This window comes from Tachysurus fulvidraco, chromosome 11 (assembly GCF_022655615.1).
Source record: "Tachysurus fulvidraco isolate hzauxx_2018 chromosome 11, HZAU_PFXX_2.0, whole genome shotgun sequence".
Lineage (NCBI taxonomy): Eukaryota > Metazoa > Chordata > Actinopteri > Siluriformes > Bagridae > Tachysurus > Tachysurus fulvidraco.
Window position 1 is genome coordinate 9245159 of NC_062528.1, and position 21174 is coordinate 9266332.

The following is a 21174-nucleotide window of genomic DNA, read 5'->3' on the forward strand; positions in this document are numbered from 1 at the left end:
GGGGCCTTGGCTCCGCATACAGAAGAGGAATTATCTCCACTAGCCAAGGTGCATTGGGCCACCTGGGAGCTATGAGGATCAGAGATAAACCCTGCACCACGACCGTGGCCAGGGACGGGGATATCAGGCAGAGCGGAGAGCAGCGTGTTGGCCATGGATGAGCCAGAGCATCCACGCCGATAGGGGCGTCCTCGTCCAGAAAGCAAGAACATAGGACAGTAGGCGTTTCGCGCGAGGCAAAGAGATTGACGGCAGCCTGGCCGAACCTCTCCCAGAGCAGTCCCACTATCTGGGGGTTGAGCCTCCACTCTCCGTACAGAGGGTTCCACCTCAACAGAAGGTCTGCACTCCTGTTCAAAAGGCCCAGGACGTGAGTCGCCCGTAACGACAGAAAATGCCACGTGAGAAATGCATCAGAGCTTTCCACACAGTGAGGAGCTCCAAGTAATTTATATGGGCTGAGCGAAGTGAGAACGGCCACACACCGTTCACTGATCTGCCCTCGAGTGGCTTCCCACCCTGTCACCGAGGCATCTGTCGTGACCACTTTCCGCATCATGACTGCCCCGAGAGGGGTCCCATGTGCGTAAAACTCTGCAGCTCTCCAGTGGCGCAGTGCGGCCATGCATGCGTGCATCACCGAGACAAAGTAGCAAAGATCGTGCAACGGGCAGAGATGAAGGGACAAAATCCACTTCATGAAAGCCCTCATTCTCAGAAGACCTAGAGGCATGACATGGACAGCCGAAGCCATAAGACCCTGTAATCTGAGACATGTGCGATACTGTATCCGTGCCCCTTCCCTGAACCGCGATAGACAGTTTATGAATGAAGAGACGTGCCCCCGCACTAGGCGCACGCGCATTGCGACGGCAAGTCCCGCCTCCACACACAGGCGGAACGTCCGCAGACTCAGCGTGAGCCCGAGCGGAAGGACTGTGAATTCCTAACATACGCCTTGGTAGGCGAAACGAAGGAATTTTGTGTGTGGAGGATAGATGCTTATGTGGAAAAAAGCATCGCTCAGATCGATCGAGCAAAACCAATCGTTCTGCTTTATCGAACGTATGAGAGAGCCGTGTGTTAACATTCTGAAGTTGTATTTCCGTAAATGTTTGTTCAACACTCTGAGATCCAGAATAGAACGGAGAGATCCGTCCTTCTTCGGGACCAGGAAATAACGAGAATAAAACCCGATTGCTTAGATGCGCGGGTACAACTCAAATCGCTCCCTTCTCGAGAAGAGATGAGATCCCGTCTGTCAGAATGTGGGCGGAGCCCTGGTCCGTGTGGGACCAGACCACTCTGTTGAGCAGCGGGGGTGATTGGACAAACTGAAGTCTGTAACCCCTCGTGACTGTGTGAATCACCCAATCGGGGGCCGAGACAGACAGCCAGGCTGTCACATGACTCCCGAGCGTCCCTACACGGGAGGGCGGGACGCCAGGGGCCAGTCCGGCCGGACCGTTCATTGATGGTGTGACGGCGCCCTCCAGTGGCCAAACCAGAGATGTTATCATAATTTTTTTGTGAAAAACTGGGGCCATAGCCTTTATTGGACATGTGAGAGGTGTCTGAAGGGGGGTGTTTGGGGACACTGCTTCTGCACTCGATCCAACAACCGTCCCTACTGGGACCGGGGAACGCACTCTGGGCGACACGGGGAACGGTGAAGCCTGTGTGGAACAAAAGGATGACCCTCGCCAGCAAGAGGGGGCTGATCTCACCGAAGGAGACCCTCCGTCTCTTGGACGGGTGAACCTGGAGGGTAGAACGGGTGTCCGGAGGGCTGGCCGCCCATGAACGCGGACTGAAGACCCCCAGAGGCCGAACATCAGGTTGGCCGCTTACGTTTCGGAACAGAGGGAGCGGGGATAGGAGGTTTCAGAGCCGCGGCCGCAGTGAAAGACGTCTTACCCCAGGGCCTATCGGGGGGGGGAGGGGGCCCGCCCTGCTTAGCCTGTGGCTTCCCACTGGGTTTGTTGGACCTGCCAGCGTAGTAGGACTGGCGTCCCGCAGCAGGAGCGTTAGGCAGCCGCCCAGATGGCATCTGGCACGGCGCCGGCTTCCTAGGAAGGCACAGTTTGAAGGCCTTGTCCTCCTTCTTCTCATCAATGCAGCGCTGCTGCATCAGCACAACGGCTGGGCCGAAAAGAGCTTGACCCGGTTCAACTGGTGCCCCAGCGATGCGACGCTTCTCACTATCGGGGAGACCATATAGTTTGAGCCACAGCGCACGTTCTCCGACCACCGACAAAGCCATAGAGCGCCCGCTAGCCTGGACAGCCTGACGGGCATTGCGGAGGACGAGGTCATTGACCGTGACGATCTCCTTCCAGAGATCGGTGGATGGTGACCCACTCTACAGCTGCTGGCCCAAATCAAGCAGGAGTTCAGCCTGATACGCAGACAACAACAAGCAGACATTGAGAGCTCGCGGCAGCGCGTTCGCAAAGCTCCAACAGCACCGATTGAGGTGGGGCAGGCTCGCGATAGGTTGTCCACCGGAGTAGCTGGAGCCGCTTTGGAGAGCGCCATAAGGAGGAAAAAAAGGCAAAAAAGCATGCGGGCAGCCCACGGAAAAAAAGGGGGGTGCGAGCGTGGGCGGCTCGCAAAGCTAACCTGGCTGAGGACGAGCATGCCCGGCGGAGGCTGATCAAGCGATATGTCCTCCTGAAGACAGAAAGTGCAGTCCAAAAAAAAAAAAAAAAAACAGAGCTGTGAGGTAGGAGCAGAAGTCACGAGAAGCGAAAGTGAACTGTGGAAAGGCAGCACGTGCAGGTGCATTATGCACTCGGGTAAAAGGCGTTACCTTACCTGCCTTTGGCACGCGCTCCTGTCTTTCAAGCCAGACTTGGTGCAATTGGATGCTTCTGTAGAGGTCAGGAACAGATGCCCTTCCCATAGGTGGATCTCGAACATGAGATGATGAAAGAGAACCTATCAAAATTAACCCAGTACTTGCACGTTATTTGCTTTTTGACATGTTCTGCATATTTAGCTCCTTTCTACCACTGACTGTCAACGAGGGTGCAAGGGAGGAGAACCCAAACACAGGCCAGTGTCCAAAAAGAGGATTTATTGAAATGGAAAAAAGGGTATAATATATACATATATATATAAATAACTGTACTATATACATATATAAAATGCACAGGGGATGTAGCCGGGCAGAGTCTAGGGCTGAACCGCCTACAGAACACAGTAGCGGAGGGAAACAGAGCACAGGTGCTAGTCTTAAGCCACGGGCGTAACAGTCACAAAATCGGAAGTTCGATTCACGGGGAAAATAAATAATCCAAACACGGGCAAAAGGTAATCCACACAGAAAAGGAAGTTAATCCAAGCACGAGCAAAAGTAATCCACACAGGAAAAAGAACAATCCTAACGGCAAAAACCGGAAAAACAACCGGCAGCAATGAATGAACAACTCACGTATAAAATCCCGGGGAAGTCCACTAGGAAACAAACAGCAGCGGGGGCACAGATAATACTCAGACTGGAAGATGGCAAGAGTGACTCACAAATCGCCACGTAGGAACGAAAGCTCATCTGGCGACAATCCAGCATGAACGGCACGCTTAAATAGCGCTAACGAGTATAAAAGTCATGCGACTCGAGGATGACGTCACCAGTGCGCGCCGCGAAAGTGGGCTTCGGAGGAGTAAGCTGACACTGACTATAATTTGGAGATTTGTCTTTAAATAATGTGGACATTTGAGAGACTCAGGTAATAGTTGTGTATGAGTCTTATAATTGTCATTAGTGTTAAAGATGAGGGTCATGGTCAGATATTTGGATGCTGGAAATTCAAAGTATTTTCAGGACCTAGTGGATTTTGTTTAATGTCTCAAATTAAATGAGACTAATGAACAAAACAATGTTTATCTTTTATGTAATATTAGACAGTATTAAGCATTTGGGGTATCTAAACCTTTGAATTGGGTTATTTTATTAAATGGAGTTTGTGTTGTAGAATGTGTAGAAATCTATTATGTTAAATAGTATTTTCAGAGCAGTACTAAATAAACTGCTATGTGTATGATAGTCATATATAAATACACAATTACCTTGCTACATGTACGCCTTCATTGAATTGAAATGTATCCACAGGACACTCCTGCTATTAGATTCATGCTCACTGTGGCCCGCTAGATTGTGAACGATGACATCGCTGCTGTTTGCCTAATGTTTGGCAGTTACTACTGTTTCAACATTCACTACCCTACTGAACTGGTGTCAGTGCTTGAATTCCTGCAAAAGGTATGTAAAAAGACACCTAGGAGGGGAGGTTCACTTAATATTTACAGAGTTTCAATGTGTTTTCTTTCTTTTCAAGGTGTTTTTTCATCATCAATCCTGAAAAGGGCGCAAAAGTTGTGGAAAAGAACAAAAAGCGACTCCAAGTGAACCCAAGAGTCTTCACCCTAATCTCGTACCTTTCTAATTGATGAGAAAATCTGAAAGTAAAATTTAAAGTAAAATCTGAAATGTTTAGAAATGTAACTTCTATCTCTTCAGCTCCCTGCTAGTGTGATTAAATGATGCTTTGAATTCACTGGTTATTTATAATACAAAATAGTATAACAGCATTTACATATTTATTGTTTTTTCCTTAGTTTAAATAGTTTCCAATCTGCTCTGGGAAATAATTATAGGTTGTATTCATTACAAAATAAAACTTTAAATTAAACAGTTTTGAGCTGTAAAAAAGATGGTTATGAACTATAATTAGAACAATGTAAATCCTGTAATTTGACAGGTATAAACTGCTTTTCTAAAAGTTATACAGTTATAAAGCATAAAAAAATCCGTAAAATGTACAGTACAATGGGTGCAATCCTGTAGAACCAACAACGCTCCTACTGTATTTTTGAAGGTAAAGTACTGGCAACCACAGCTGCCATTTTTTTTAACCGTAAAATGTGAGGTTTATTTGTTTTTTACAGTGTATATACTGTTTGTCAGCATTGTGTGCTTAATGAAAGAAAGGTGTTCACATACTGTAGGTAAAAAGCAATATGTGCATGTCTAATGATAAACACACTAAAGACAGAATAGAGGTAAGCAAAACGGAATAGGCATTTATTGTATTCGGTGAACATATCAGAGTAGGGGATGGAACAATGCACTTGTCACGATGAGACACAGGCGAGTGAGGATCCAATTGCAGTTTGACTTTTTATTAGGCCAAAACAAGAAATGAGCAACAGACAAGCAGGCAAAAACAGGACAGAACACCTCATCGGGTTATCCGCCAGTTAGGAGACCAGCCGGTTCGCACGGGCCTCAGCCGAGCCTGCCGGTATGGTAGCCATGTGAACCGGCTCGGTCACAGGTGTGCACGGGACTGGGCTGGACGGAGGCACTGTAGGGCATTCGGGCGTCCGTGGGTGGTTTGGCGCCGCAGCCCACGGACCCTGATGCTTGCTGCTGCCCCCCCCCCAATATTTAAGGCCGGCTTCCGTCTTTCCACTGCCCATGGTTACCGAGGACCCACCCAGAATCAACGCCAAGTTGACGAAATCCGACAACGATCCTATCTCTCGGCTAGTCGGCATTGAGTAGCGCAGGTTGTTCTCTAGTCCATACCTGAATAGGTCCTTGAGAGCCTTCTCTCCAAAGTCGACCTGGTTACACAAGTCCACGGATACCTTAGCATATTCCTCGACTAGGGAATCCTCCCGACGTAGGCAAAACAAGATTTCTGCTGGATCCATTTGTGGTTAGTCGTTCTGTCACAATGAGACACAGGCGAGTGAGGATCCAATTGTAGTTTGACTTTTTATTAGGCCAAAACAAGAAATGAGCAACAGACAAGCAGGCAAAAACAGGACAGAACACTGAGCAGAACAGGGACAGAGACATAAACAGACTACATACCAATAATGACTAACACCAGGGAAGTGGACAAACAGAGTAGATATAGTGAACAAGAACCAATCACAAGGCGGAGACAATCAAAGACTAGGACAAAACACCTGGGGAAGAGATTGGGTGCAATTAATTTCCATGGTAACAAATAAATGGGTGGGGCCAACAATTAAGAGCAGGGAATGACAGCAGACAGAAACAAAGGAAAACACAGACAGACTCATTACAGCACTGAATCTTTGAAACACACATGCACACACAGGGAAAGTCACAGGAATGCAAGTAATAGTAAATCCTTATCTAGAGGAAGAAGATCCAGGAGCAAATCCAGAAGATCTGGAGTCAAGGACGATGAGAGGGTAGCCGATTGCTGGAGAACCAACTTAGAAGTCTAGAACGAAATGTCTGTACAGAAAGCACATTGGTACGTACTGTACAGTATGAGACCAGACAATGAGTGAGTGACTGAGAGTGGTTTATATAGTGTGTGGTGATTGGTGAATGAGGGACACTGGTGCTGATTAGTACTCTGGTGAGTGAGGGAAGGACCTGGTGACTCCGTGAAAATGTCACAGTAATATTTCTGTAATTAATAGTTCAAATAAAACACAATGCGTGCCTAAATAAGTGTCCGTAGATGTCAATTTCTCTGTCTGCATGATTATTGGATTTTTTTTAAGACTGAAAAACTTATGCTTCTTTGTTTTATGACTATGCTATATTTATATTTTTGCTTATAACAGAAGTTTGAAATGTACTCAGATTGCTCAAAGTGGTTACTCATTAATAAAAGAATGAGTGGAGTTGGGCTGTCTTTAAAAAGGATTTTGATCTCTCCAGTTTGGCAGTGGAGATATCATCATGTTGGTCAGTTGGGTCTACATTAGGATGAGGCTGTGGTTAGCCAGCTTCCTCTTTCTCTCTGTCTATGGACGAACCTCAGGACCGTGAGTATCATGTAATCATAAATAAACAATTTAATATTATTTGTCATTAACAATTACAGATTGTCACTGTGATAATGCATAAGAAGCTACGGTACTCCAGTGAAGCATTTCACCTATAAAGACACATTACAGACAAAACTGATTGGTTTTTTTTTCAGTGCATGAGACCACTAAGGTCTCATGCACTGAAAAAAAATCTATCATATTTACCATGACATTGTACAAAGCTTTCAAGCAACAACAAAAAAAAAATGATCTACTTACCAGAGTTGGTCCCAGAAGAGCATAAGTCCTTGTTTCAGTTACTGTGGATTCAACTAAGAGAAAGAAATTAAAAGTAACAAAGTTATTGCTCAAAAGATCATATTTATTATTGTCATGTAAGTTACACTGATATTACTGTTATCAGTGATTGTGACTGACCTCTGTCAAATAAACATATGAAGTATGTCTACTTTTAGTTTTTATCTTATGATATATTGAATCATAAACTTAAACTATTATAATACTATCAGCACATATTAAATAAATAAATACATTCTTCTTCTTTTAATTGCCTGTTTCATTTGTGGACATGATGTATGATACCATTGTTTATAATAAACAACAGTTCAGGTATAATGTGAAGTAAAGAAATTGGCTCACATGTTATGACTGATACAATTTTGTGCCCTAGAAAAACAATTTGTTTTGATGCATTAAATTGAAAATGAGCTAATTTTGCAAACATCTTACACAGATCTTATATAGCAATGACATTTAATTTGCATGATTCAGTTTGCAGGTAAGCGCACAGGTCAATGTTAGGTTAAGGCCCTCTGTTTAGACTTTTGCAATACTATTGTTTGTTGAGATCTGTTCTGTTTAGTTAAGCGTTTACTCAAACATTTACTATGATACTGTATGGCTACAGTAGTTTGCTTCAACAACCTTTCTCTAATTTTCATTGATTGCATATTATTCACTTGAAAATTGATTGATCATAAACCTTTCTTTTTGTCTGTAGATATTTCATGGTGACATTTCCTGCTTTAATATCAGCTGGCTCTAATGCCAGATTTTGTGTGAGTCTTTTAAAGCCTAATGAGACTCTGCAAATAAACATTTATCTGGTTCACAAGAGTCAGAGCAGAAATCTTTTACAAGAAACAGTGGAAAAGGACTTTCATCGTTGCTCCAATTTTGAGGTCAGAAATGTATTTTTTATAATGGTTTGTTTACTTATTTATTTATTTATTTATTACGATAGTCAGTGCACAATAAGTTTTTTTAGCTAGTTTACGTATTTTAATTTAATTTAATTCATATTTATTAAGTTGTTTGTGTTGTTCAACATGGAATACATCTTCACAGGCTCCACAGGTTGTGAGTGAATCAGTGCAGGAGATCAAAGTAAACGTTAAAGGGAAAGGTTTTATGATGACAGAGAAAAGAAAAGTGATGTTTAAACCATATGACACACTGACTTTTATTCAGACTGATAAACCCATCTACAGTCCAGGCCAAACAGGTGACTCCTTCCTGCAATAACAATCACTCTTTTCAGTTTTCAATTTCAACTATTTAATGAAAGATTTTTTCACAATTATTATATTTCCACAGTGAATTTCAGAATTGTCTCTATGGATTATAAATTAATCCCATTTAAACAAATGGTAGGAGGAGAGATTTATGTTAATACATAAAAGACACCTATTTAACAGATTATTGTCATTTATATCTATTAATTCATTAATAATCACACAGACCAATAAGCAATTTTAAAAATAATTTGTATATTTTAAATTGCTCAAATTCCATTAAATAAAACATACTTGTTTTGATTATAATGTTCTGGGTAATTTTATGGTGTCTCAATTATTATATAAAGGAAATTCTAAAGTTTGATTTTTCTCTTATACTTCACAGTACAGTACAGTGAGTCTTCAGGTGAAGTGGAACCAAGTACAACATTACATATTTTATGACTCTCTTGTTTAGATGTAATATCTATAAGGCAATGCCTTGTCAAAATCTTCATATTACTGAACTAAATGTAGATACCTTTTGTGAAACCAAACAGGATAGTCATCAGAACAGGATTGGTCAGTGGACAAATGTGTCTTCGACAGGTTTGATACTGCAGCTTTCTCATGAGCTAAATGCTGAGGCTCCACAGGGACGATATGAGTTGATTGCTGACACTGGAAAAAGTTTGATAACGTACAGATTTATAGTGGAGAAGTTTGGTAAGTTAGATTATTAGTAACAGTTCAGTTTTTACAAATGTATCCAACATAATGTAATATCTGTAATAATCAGCTGCATTTACTGTTAGTTTTACCAAAATTCGAGGTTATTTTGAACACACCAAAAGAACACAGCGTTGGTGACAAGGAACTAAAGCTAGAAGTCTGTGGAAAGTATGTTTCAAGTGTATTTTACACAACTGAATGTTTAGCACATGTACAGTATATACGATATCTAGCTCAGAATTATTTTTGTATTTATGTAACTTTATTATATGAAGGTACATTTATGGACAGCCAGTACCTGGTGAAGCTGTGGTGAAGGTGTGTCGCAATGTACAGCAGATAAATAATGAGGCCAGATGTACGAGTGAAACGGTGAAAGTATGTATGTAACAAACTTCACAGACAACTATATCACTCTCTCTTTCTCTCACTAATAAAACATTCACACCATTTGTTTTGGGTGTTCCCATAGATGAGTCAAAATGGCTGTGCACTCCTTATTTTCAATGTGTCAAGCCTCATGAATACTGAATTTGATCAAAGTTTTGAGGATTATCTTCACGCTAGTATTACATTCACAGAGGAAGGAACAGGTAAGTCAGTATTGGATCTCTAAAAACAAAGATAAGAACAAATGGTTAATATACTTTAACAAAACTTTTGTTTGTATTTCATTATAACATACTGCATTTTGTTTCTTTTTGCTTAGATAATTTCATAGTGAAATCTGAAGAGATAAGACTTTCTTTCCAAATTGGCCAAGTGGAAATCCTTGATTCGCCAAAATACTTTGAGAGAGAAAAAGTTATAGAAGGAAAAGTATGTCTTTTCATACTTTTTTTTTTATTATTGGTTTTATGTTTGACACTATATTGACAGTAGTTTTTCTTTCTCTCATCAACAGATTAAAGTTACTACCTTCAATGGAACACCAATTCCTAACAAGAAGGTGTATCTTTCAGAAGGTCAACGATGGGCTCCAACATTACTACTCAATCTTACTACAGATAGTAATGGCTTGGCAAACTTCTCAGTCCCTTCACCTGAACATCCTAAAACAGAGATATTATTGAGTGTATGTTATGGCAAAATACCTCAAAATAGGAAATGAAAGAAAAAGAAACCAATTTTTAGTACACCATCATGTGGTAAAGCAAACATTTATGGTTATTATTGTTCTTGGGTTGTTGTTATCTAGGCAAGTGTCTATCCAGAGGAAAAATACCACCAGTACAAAACACCATTCTTTTTAACTGCGGAGACATATATACATCTGCTCCAACCTGCTACACCTTACAGTCCAGTGTTCAGTGAACTGTCAATAGAGAGCTCAGAAGAACCATTTAAATGTGGTTCTGAAATTCCCATAACAATTAACTACTATATTGTTGGGGAAACTTCTGAAAGTTACAGTATTGATCTTATATACATGGTAAGTACTTGTAGTAATTGTATGCTACTTGAGACAGGAAATGCAAGTCACCTGTATTACCTTTATTACTTCAGATCTTAATATATTTCACTGCACATTTATTGTAATATATTTTGTTCCTCTAATTCAGTTCTTGTCTAAAGGAGCCATAGTCCATCATGGGCATGAGACAGTTGAAGTGGAAGAGTCTACAGATACCAGAAAAGGAAAAATTTCATTTAAACTATCTGTTCTTGCTGAGCTGGCTCCTGTAGTGCAGGCTGTGGTGTACTCTGTCCTGCCTAGTGAGAATGTCATTGCGTCTAGCAGGGAATTCAGTGTGGAGAAATGTTTTAGAAATAAGGTAATGTTAGCATTAATAGCTTAATAGCTTATGTTCAGTGAAATAATCTAATTCTTTCTTGTTTGGCATAAAAAACTAAACCCATCTAAACTAGTTTTCTTCATGTGCTGCAGGTTTCACTACAGTTCTCTCCCTCTAAAGCAGTTCCAGGTGAGAAGAACACTCTTGGGGTCTCAGCTCATCCTGGTTCACTGTGTGGCCTCAGTGCTGTAGATCAGAGTGTGTTCATCAATGAGCCAGGAAATCGTCTAAATGCTGACAAGGTGAAATTTAGATACTTAAAGTCCTGAACATTCAAAGTGCTTTTAACAAGTGCTTTTTAAAAGATTTTTTAATAGAGTGGTTACATCTGCATTATAGTTTAAAATGATCTACTTTCATCTATGTACATGCTTGAACCTACAGTTTGTTTAACTAACTCTAGTGTACCCTCAGCTTTAACTTTGATTGATGTTGAGTTTGATGCATAATAATCCAAAATATGATTGTCAACTATTTTATCTGATGTACTATTACATTTTTTTATTTTTTTATTTGTTTGTTTGTTTGTTTTGGTATAGTTGAATATTTATTTAGTATATTTTAGTGTATTTAAATAATATATATCCCCATTTGTGATGATTTGGGGTTTGGCCTTACAACTAGGTGTCTAATTTGTATGGAAACATATGATATATGTATGTTATGGAAACATTCATATCAGAAACATTAATAATAAAAGAAAAATAGTATTGAATGATTGTCATGTTTTTTTTATCACCCATAGATATTTCATTTGTTGCCAGTGAAATCAGTATTAAATTATCCCAGTCAAGTTGAAGACGAGCTGAAGTGCTTGCATGTTAGACCCCAGCGGGATGTATGGGTTGAACATGTCTACAATACATTAACGGTAACTGACTGACTGACTGGGAAATGTTGCATAACTGTTTGTGAAAGTGAATCTTGGAAAACTATAAAATGTAGATGAATATTCTAAATACACATTTTTTTTAATACTTTCAATATAAAGTGATTATTTTAACTTAAAAAAATATTTGGTTCCATGGTGTACTGTTAATTTTGATGACTATGCATAATTATCATGTTACAGGGAGTGGGGCTGAAGATGGTAACAAATTTGGTGGTTAGAGAACCTCATTGTTTGGTGTACAAAGGCCTGTATTATAAACAATTCCACGGTACACCCAGGCATTTATTCATATATTATTGTTCAATAGTAGTGCTTCATTCTCTCAAATTTTTCCTTTGGAATTCATATATCACTAGAGGGCAACATTAAGAACATCTTCATAAGCATAAATACATAGTCCTATTCAAATTAACACCTATTGTACAAATTAATGAATTATGTTTACAATATGTTTATTAATTATGATTTTTTTTTTTTTTGCATCAGGCTTCAGTCCAGAACTCAGACCTGCAGCATCTATTGATTCCATTACATTCTTTAGTTACACAGAACTGCAAATTCGCAAATTGTTCCCAGAAACTTGGATATGGCAGCTTGTTGAAGTGGGGTTAGAATTTTTTTCTTTTTTACTTTGGCATATTTGCACTTTTGAACATTTACACATTGAACAGCTTCCAGTGTAATTCTCCACAGGGACTCTGGATCAGTACAGCTTCCTGTCACTGTTCCTGACACCATCACCACTTGGGAGACTGAGGCTTTCTGCGTGTCCTCTATAGGTCTGGGTCTCGCTCCTCCTGTTCAGCTCACAGTGTTTCAGCCCTTCTTCCTGGAGCTCTCGTTGCCTTACTCCATTATACGTGGAGAGGTTTTTGAGCTGAAGGCTACTGTCTTCAATTATCTTTCCAAATGCATTATGGTATTTTATTTCTTATTTTATTTCTGAAAGTATTGTGACGTTTGAGATGCACAGTAAATTAATCACCTGTGTCTCATTGACAGGTTAAAGTGACTCCAGCCCCTTCCTCAGACTACACTCTGGAAAAATCTTCTGATGGCGAGTATTCAACCTGCCTGTGTGCGAATGGAAGAAAGACCTTCAAATGGACTATAATTCCCTCTGTGCTTGGTGAGACTTGAAACCTCTTCAACTAAGACAGAACCTAGTATCTCTCTTTCATTACATTGTAGAGACTTGGGGAGTTTGTTATTATGCTACAGGAGTCATGAATGTGACAGTGAGTGCAGAGGCAGAACAATCCCAGACTGTGTGTGATAATGAGATTGTGAGTGTTCCAGAGAGAGGCCGTATTGACACAGTTACACGAAGCCTGATTGTAAAGGTTAGTCTAAAAGCTTGAAAATGTATGCTTCTACAAATTATTTCTATGATTTAATGACAAATTTCCCCTATGTAGGCTGAAGGGTCTGAAAAGTCAAAAAGCCAGAGCTGGATATTATGCCCACAAGGTTAGACTTACACATATGAACTGGTTCCCAGGGTACTGTACCACTCAGTAAAGATAATGAGTTAATATACATGCACTACAGGCAACAGTGTTTCCGAGGAATTGGAGCTGACACTTCCTGAGGATGTTATAGGGGGATCAGCACAAGCTTCTGTTTCAGTGCTTGGTAAGAGAGAAAAAATTACCGTGAAATAAAGTACTTTCTCATATGCCATGAATTTGATGTGTAAAATGTACTGTTGGCAATGAGTATAATGAACAATTATATAAAATGATAGATACAGCACTGGTGAAAGCCAACAAAAAATAGAATAATTTACACAGTTCAAAAAAGCATGCAAATGTTGCTGAATTGCATTAATTTGTACCTCAAACCCTCTGAACATCATTGGTTTGAATTGAAACACACAGAATGCATGCCAGGCATTCTTATTCAACATTAATGCCCAACCTCACCATCTCATTGTGACTGAATGAGCACAAATCCCTTAAAATTACATTCAAGAATTTATTGGAAAGCCTTCCCAGAATAGTGCAGCACATGAGTAAATCTGGAATAGTGTGTTCAACAATTACATATGTGTATAATGGTCAGGTGTCCACATACTTGTTGACATATATTGTACTGTATTTTTATAAGAACTAATTTTTAAATAATTCCATTTTTCTACAAAGAAAATTCATATACCTTAAGAATATTTAATTAAATATTAAAGAATAGTTAAAAATGTAAGAATGTTTATTTTTTATGTCAGGAGCACTTTGTCAAATGAGCATTTATTAGGTGATAGCATACAGTTAGTGTTGGCAGTATGGTTCTGTTCTGGGCAAAAATCCCTTCACAAGGAGTTAAATATTAGCTCAACTAATCCTAAAATCCAAAGGATTATTTTCGCCCTGGCTTCTTTCATAGGTCTGTCAATTTTCCTGGAAGGATAAATTGAGAGCTTCATCTTTTTTATTTCTCGTCACACTGCTTTTTTAAGATGTTTATCACTGGGAAGAATGATACATGGTGTACATCTACAAAGCTGTCATTTGTCTCACCGCCACTTATATCTCATTGACCAAATTTAGAATGAGAATATGACCTGGGTGCAACTGCCATATTCAGCTTTATTGTCTAAAAAAATCATTTATCAGCTGACAAGCTCTAGGACAGCTGAAGTCAAATGTGCCCAAGTGGAACTGAATAATGCAATCCTTGCTGCCAGATTTCATATGTTTACAACAATAATTATTAGAAAATATGATAACTTCAAAGGATAACAACATAGGTGCACAACCAGGCATGATTACATAGTGAGCAGGAATGTGTGACATAAAGCTGGAAAATGCTTTTCCCTGTCTTCAATTATATGCTATTGAGTGTATAATTGGTTTATAAACTTATTAATTATATACTGATTCATTATTTTGATGGCTAAAAGTATTTGGTTAGTAAATAACTCTACACAAAAGGTTTACTGAGCTTTTCTGGCAATCCAGAACATATGAAATGAAAACATATATGGACATATATACAGTACAGTAGGCACTGCAATGGATTTTTGCCAAGGTAAAAAGAATATACAAAGATTATTATATTATTGTTCCTTTTTTGTAGGAGACGTACTTGGTCGTGCATTAAAGAATCTGGATGGACTACTAAGGATGCCATATGGCTGTGGAGAAGACAACATTGCTCTCCTCGCCCCAAATATCTACATTCTTCAGTATCTAGAAAACACCAAGCAGCTCACCACAGCTATCCATGACAGGGCTACTGGTTTACTTAAAAGTGGTCAGTGACATAATACTTCTCTTTTTAATCTTTACAGGTCAATACTAGCTGTCCAATATATTTTTTTCTGAAGTAATCAGAATCAATCATTTATATTTACACAGGATACCAGAGGCAGCTAAACTATAGACATGCAAGTGGTGGATATAGCACATTTGTTAAGGAAAAGGAGAAGACATGGTAAGAACTTTAAAGGAAGTAGTAATAATGCCTGTTATACATAACATTTTCAGCTATTGTGAATTTACTTTGAAAATTGTGAAAAAAGATTAATTATAGACACAAATAAATCTCCACTGCCAGGTTAACTGCTTTTGTCTTAAAGACTTTTGGCAAAGCACAACGTTACATCTTTATTGACTCAGAAAGCATTAACCAAACAAAGCAATGGCTTATAAATATGCAGGGATCAGATGGCTGTTTTATACAACAGGGAAATCTGTTCGATAATACAATTAAGGTATGTCTGGTTCTAAGGATACTAGAGATCACATTTCTGTATAAATGTACCAAATTTCTATTTTATGTGTGCATTATTTTCATGTATTACAGGGTGGTGTAAATGATGAAGTAACCATTACTGCCTACATCACTGCAGCATTCCTTGAATTGGGCTTTACAGTGCAAGTAAGAGCATGATGCAGTTTTACGATTGCTTTCATTTGACATGATTCATTAGGGAGGGTCTGCAAAAGCCAGAATAAAGCTACAACTAAATGAAACTTTCAAAAGTATACTTTCTTATTTAGCATTATTTATGTTTTGATTGTAGGATCCTGTGGTAAATAAAGGGTTACTCTGTCTCAAATCTTCAATTGGCAAACTGACAAATACCTACAGCACTGCATTGTTGGCCTACACTTTCAGCCTGGCTGGAGAGAATGAAGTTCGAGAGTGACTGCTGAAAGTGTTGGATAGTGTTGCTATTTCAAGAGGTATGGAGTACATGGAGGTATTAGCAGAATAATTTGCAACAGATACATTATTTTAGTTAAACATACCATCATGAGCATATCATATTTTGTCTTTTCTCTTTCTCTGTCATGTTTTTCCTGTTTCATTGAAAAATGAGTCATTAATAAGTCAAGATTAATTTGAGTCATGATGTAAGTGAGTCGACTAAATGAGTCGGCCTTTCCATGTGTTTCTGTCCAAGCCTGTTCCCGACCTGCCTGTCACTTTGTTTTCATCAGTTTTATTATTAGCCCATCCAGAGTTCTGTTTTTGTCATGTTTACTATCCAGAGCCTGTTTTGGACTTGACTTTTGTCTTGCCTTTTGCCTTGTTTTTTGGATTTACCCTCAATTTGTATGACCTGGGAACATGGAGAGAACAGAGCAAGCCAGCTGGAGGGGCCTGGAGTGTCTTATGCTGAGCCTAGAAAGGACATGCCGCCATCCCTCTTCATCTTAGGCCACCAGAAGTGCTGTTGGAGGACTGACAAGGTGCATACAGAGCTGGGATGACAGAAAAGGTTGGAGCTGTGGCACCATTGGAGGATTAAAAAGTGTAGACGGTCAGGAACTAATAACCTTCCCTCTGGACAGCCATCCGGAACTGGGAGATTGAAGGTGGCTTGCTGGACCCTCCTCTCGATATCAAGGCAAAGGACTCAGACCATGACGGAGGAAGGGAGTATATATAGTATATGAGTATGTGTTCCACAACAGGTTCTTCATCCTCCTCCACCAAGATAGAGCATCTGGCTTGGCATTCTTTGATCCCTGGTGATAGGGTGAAATTAAAACGTCCAAATAAAAGACCACAATGGGCTTGCTGGGAAGTCAGACACTTAGTCGAGCAAAGATATTCAAGATTCTGGTGGTATGTCCACACTAGGAAGGGTTACCCAGCACCATCCAACCAGTGCCGCCACTCCTCCATGGCCAACTTGGTGGCCAAAAGTTCCTGTTCACCTATAGGATATTCCTGCTATGCCGGACTGAGGCGCCTCGAGAAGAAGGAACAAGGATGGAGACGGATTTCTTGGGAGGATCGTGAACAAACCAATAATCCGGTGCACAGGTAATCAGGATAATGCAGAGCAGACAAAACCCAGAACCCAGAAACAAAGAGTCAAACCAGGCAGGGCAGAACAGGAACAAGGCAGGATGATATCACAGGTGCACAGGGTAAACTGAGGAGACCATCTGGCAAGGAACCATGTAAAAGCAGCGTCTTTATATAGTGCCTTATACCTAAAATGGCCACCGCCCTGGAAGAGAAAATCCAAGATGGCCACTGACCTGAAAGTATTGTAGCGAGCCAGGAAGTGTGGGAAGAGTGCTGACATCTCTGGTCATACATTATCTAAGTCAACACATAAGTATCTCAATCAAATTATCTTGTGATTGAATTTTAGGTGGTCGTCTTCACTGGTCTCACTCAACATCAGAGGACTCCAGGTCTTTGTCAGTGGAAATCAGCTCCTATGTGCTGTTAACTGTTCTCACCTCAGGTCAACTCACTGCTGCTGATTTGGGTTATGCTAATAGGATAGTCAGCTGGCTGGTAAAACAGCACAATCCCTATGGAGGCTTTTACTCCACCCAGGTACATTTATGTGATTTTAATTAAACCTTTATTGTCTCAGAATAGGACTCACAAAATACCAAACAATTTACAAACACAATTGAGAGAATCAATGTTTTAATAAGCTTCTACATAGCATTGCAGAGCGATATGTTTAGACCCTTGTGTATAACCCTTGATAGGATTGTTTGAGAAGGCCAAAATAGCTCTGACTTGCATCCTTACTTACACAAAATCCTTAAAATAAAATATTTAATATAAAGCACATACATGTTGTTGTAAATGTAAAAACATTACGAGAAAAACAATACTTTTCCACTTTTCATCAGGACACAGTCGTGGCCCTCCAAGCTCTGGCTCTGTACTCCACTAAGGTGTTCAGCTCAGAAGGCTCTAGCACAGTAACTGTAAAGTCTGCAGCTGGACACAGTCATAACTTTGATGTGAACCAGAACAACAAGTTACTGTACCAAGAAAGATCATTGCAGGATGTTCCTGGTAAATACAGCATTGATGTGAAGGGCTCCACCTGTGTATCAGTGCAGGTCAGTGCATCTTTTCATCTCGATAACTGTTTTATGAATCTTCTGTTAGGTGGCCTAATGGTAAATAAAACCAGGCCATTTCCAAATCCTAAATTGTGATGTTTAGAAAGTAACATGCATTCTAGGAGGTAGCATGCAAGTTTTCACAAGTCTTCATTTCTAAACTAATCATATACCTAAAATTACACAAAATAACAGTATAATCTAAATAATTAAAGTATAATCTTCAGTATGATCTTCATTATGTCTAATATGGCAAACTTAAATGTTTTTTTTGTTTCGGATAATAATTTAAATGCACATTTATTTATACATTATTTATACTTTGGTCTTTAAACCCAAGTTTTAAAAATGCTCAAGATTATTATTTATTTATTTATTTATTTATTTTTTTACTTTTATTCAACAACAATTTGTGTGTTATGACATATTACATCCTAGAATATAAAGAATGAATAAATTACAAACCCTTAGTACAAATGAGTACAGAGATTCGGTATGCAGTTTCCGATCAATCTCTGTTATATACATCATATGTCATATACATACACCTCTGAACGCATTGGAATGGCAAGGCCAATTCTTTTTATTTTCTATACACTGAAGACAATAGGGAGTGAGATCTAGAGACGAACAGTATATTAGAATTTTGATGTTAATTTTCTCACATATACACATGATATTCACAAACAATTCACTACGTTGTTGCAACAAAAACAGAAAACATTCAATAACTACCATTTCTGCAGGTCAGAGGTGAATGTTCAGACTATTTCAAGATGACAAGAATAACAGAAGCTTAAAAAGACACATTTTTCACTTTAATAACTGCTTCATGCAACTTTTATCCTCTTTACAGACAGTACTTTTCTACAATGTTCCCACACCTACTAAAACCAATACACTGAACATCACAGCTACAACTGAATCAAACTGCAAAAAATCATTTGGAGAAATAGCGTCCCTCCATTTCACCATCACGTAAGAATGAAAGTGTCATAAATACACTCAAATCAAGACTTCTTTTAGTTAATGAATAAATATCCTTAAATATATTATTTATTAACTGAATTATATATATATATTGTTTATTTTAATTTTCAGTTATAAATCGAAACGACACAGCACTACCATGATTATAGTGGATATAAAACTTTTATCAGGGTTCACAGCAGATCCGTTTGAAGTAAGCAGAGACAACACGCTAAACACAAAAATCTATTTAGTATATCTAGAAAGCAGATGCCAGGACTTTCATTTATGCTGTTTAATTACTAATTTACTAATGCAGAGTTAATTTTGTGCTTACAAGCTGGAGTATTTTCCTTTGGTGAAAAGAGTACATTCCAAAGATGACCATATTATCATGTATATACAAAAGGTAAAGATTAGAAATCTGTACACAACATGAATTATCACCTTCATTATCCACATCTGCTGTACATCTGCTCTACTCTATTAAAACATGCATGTTTTATCTGGTGTATCTCTGGTGTAACAGCTCCGAAGGAATATTCCTGCCAACTATCATCTACAAATTAAACACGCGATGCCTGTCAAAAATCTCAAGCCAGCTGTGATCAAAGTTTATGATTACTACCAACCAAGTAAGATTCTCCTGTGTTCTGTGATTGTTATTGTCATTGTTATTGTGACTACATTGCTTCCACTTACTGATTCTTCCATTTAGATGTCCGGTCTGAGATGCAGTACACCTCCCCTTGTGTGTAAGCTTAAAAATCTGCATTAAAGATTTAGAAAAGCTGAATGGATATCATCTGTGTGCTGCGTTTTTTAATCTGCATTAAAGATTCAGAAAAGGTCTTTAATGTACTGGTTATACATGCACTTCACATACATATTAAATTGCTGTTACATTCAAGTTTTAATGTTTTTCTCTATATATATCTCATGAGGGTATAAATGTAATTAGTCCTAATGAGCCCAGCACAGTAAAATCAGAGTCTGACACTCATGTCAGGTGTTTGAACAGGGTTACACATCCCTTACATTTCATGTATATTGTATGACCAATCCATTCTTTATTATATTTATTAAATAATAAATATAATAGTCATTTAAAAGATGTTTGGGATATTTTGTATAACCAAGTTCTGATTTTTTTTCCAGAACTTTAATTGTTAGATGCTTTAGTAGATCCATAGACTTCTCTGTGTTTGTTTATGTATACATTCCGATGCCAATTGGTCAGCCTAGAGCAAATGTAGGGGTTTCACAATTAAGCAATCACAACTTGTTTAATTATGTTGGCTTTGTAGAAGCCAACATAATTAAACAACTTGTTTAATTATGTTGGCTTTGTAGAAGCCAACATTCTGATTTCCGTTATTCTTTTTTTAACGCATCTATAGTTTTATAACTATAACATAAACGAAAAGGATTCAGTACAGCTTCTTTCACAATTTTATGTACTACAGATAAAGATTTGATAAGGCCTAAGTTCAGTTGTTATATGTTATTAATATATATTGTCATACACAGTATTTGATTTTCATTTCTTGCAGTAGTTTCATGCTTTAATAAAAGTATGAGTATATTGTTGTATTTGTGTACCTTATATTTCAAACTCCTAATTTTTGTTAAAGTAAATTACCTATAGTCTGTGTGGGTGAGATTTGTTTGAAGAGATTTGTTTGAATTCAAGTGAAATAGGTTAGTGATTATATGTTTACTGGCATTGAACAGTGTGACGAAATGTAGACTGCAACTTTGAACTTTTTTCTGTTGAAAACAACTGAACACAAATGTCTCAATATAAAATAGCAATTCCACACAGTTTAAATATGACTACTTTAAAAGTATAATAATCATACAATCAATAGTAAAGAAGTTCCCTGTCATAAAACCCATGCATGGAAATTCATATAAATATCTATTAGTGACATTCAAGTGTGGAAGAGTTGTCTAAATGTGTAGTGCTTCTACTAGAAGCATTGTAGGCTATCACAGTCATGTTTTAACTATTATAAACCATAATCATAATTATAATTAAAAATCATTAATATTACACATTCTTAAATAATGTGGTATGATTGCATGATGACTGTCCATTGCAATTACATTAAAATCATTTAATGCAC

At 38.6% G+C, this 21174-nt stretch overlaps 1 protein-coding gene across 6 annotated transcripts; it reads left to right on the forward strand.

Annotated features, from left to right (window-relative positions):
* The first annotated feature begins 3532 nt into the window (after nt 1-3532).
* Nucleotides 3533-17982, forward strand: LOC113661213 (alpha-2-macroglobulin-like). 6 transcript variants are annotated; one of them, XM_047820942.1, is made up of 33 exons: nt 3533-3731; nt 4115-4264; nt 6716-6822; nt 7829-8009; nt 8176-8332; nt 8425-8477; nt 8731-8751; nt 8885-9050; nt 9140-9224; nt 9332-9434; nt 9529-9649; nt 9766-9875; nt 9961-10131; nt 10255-10488; nt 10619-10831; nt 10945-11094; nt 11598-11723; nt 11925-12012; nt 12231-12351; nt 12438-12663; nt 12747-12873; nt 12966-13087; nt 13163-13214; nt 13296-13379; nt 14820-14996; nt 15101-15176; nt 15300-15456; nt 15549-15623; nt 15769-15931; nt 16326-16470; nt 16544-17021; nt 17359-17549; nt 17858-17982. In XM_047820942.1, the coding sequence occupies exons 2-29, from the start codon at nt 4190-4192 to the stop codon at nt 15892-15894; spliced, it is 3504 nt and encodes a 1167-aa protein (XP_047676898.1). In that variant the 5' UTR covers nt 3533-3731; nt 4115-4189; the 3' UTR covers nt 15895-15931; nt 16326-16470; nt 16544-17021; nt 17359-17549; nt 17858-17982. The 6 variants fall into 6 exon arrangements, with proteins under 6 accessions (XP_047676898.1, XP_047676896.1, XP_047676897.1 ...); XM_047820940.1 differs by having other exon boundaries at nt 15769-15948; nt 16326-17021; XM_047820941.1 differs by having other exon boundaries at nt 15769-15948; nt 16333-17021.
* Nucleotides 17983-21174: the final 3192 nt, after the last annotated feature.

Excerpts from the sequence above, each read along its gene's own strand:
- LOC113661213 (XM_047820940.1), top strand. The coding sequence starts at position 4,190 with ATGTTTGGCAGTTACTACTGTTTCAACATTCACTACCCTACTGAACTG. Across the intron at positions 6,823-7,828 it reads TATGGACGAACCTCAGGACC|ATATTTCATGGTGACATTTC; the intron begins GTGAGTATCATG and ends TTTTGTCTGTAG. Across the intron at positions 12,874-12,965 it reads TATAATTCCCTCTGTGCTTG|GAGTCATGAATGTGACAGTG; the intron begins GTGAGACTTGAA and ends ATTATGCTACAG.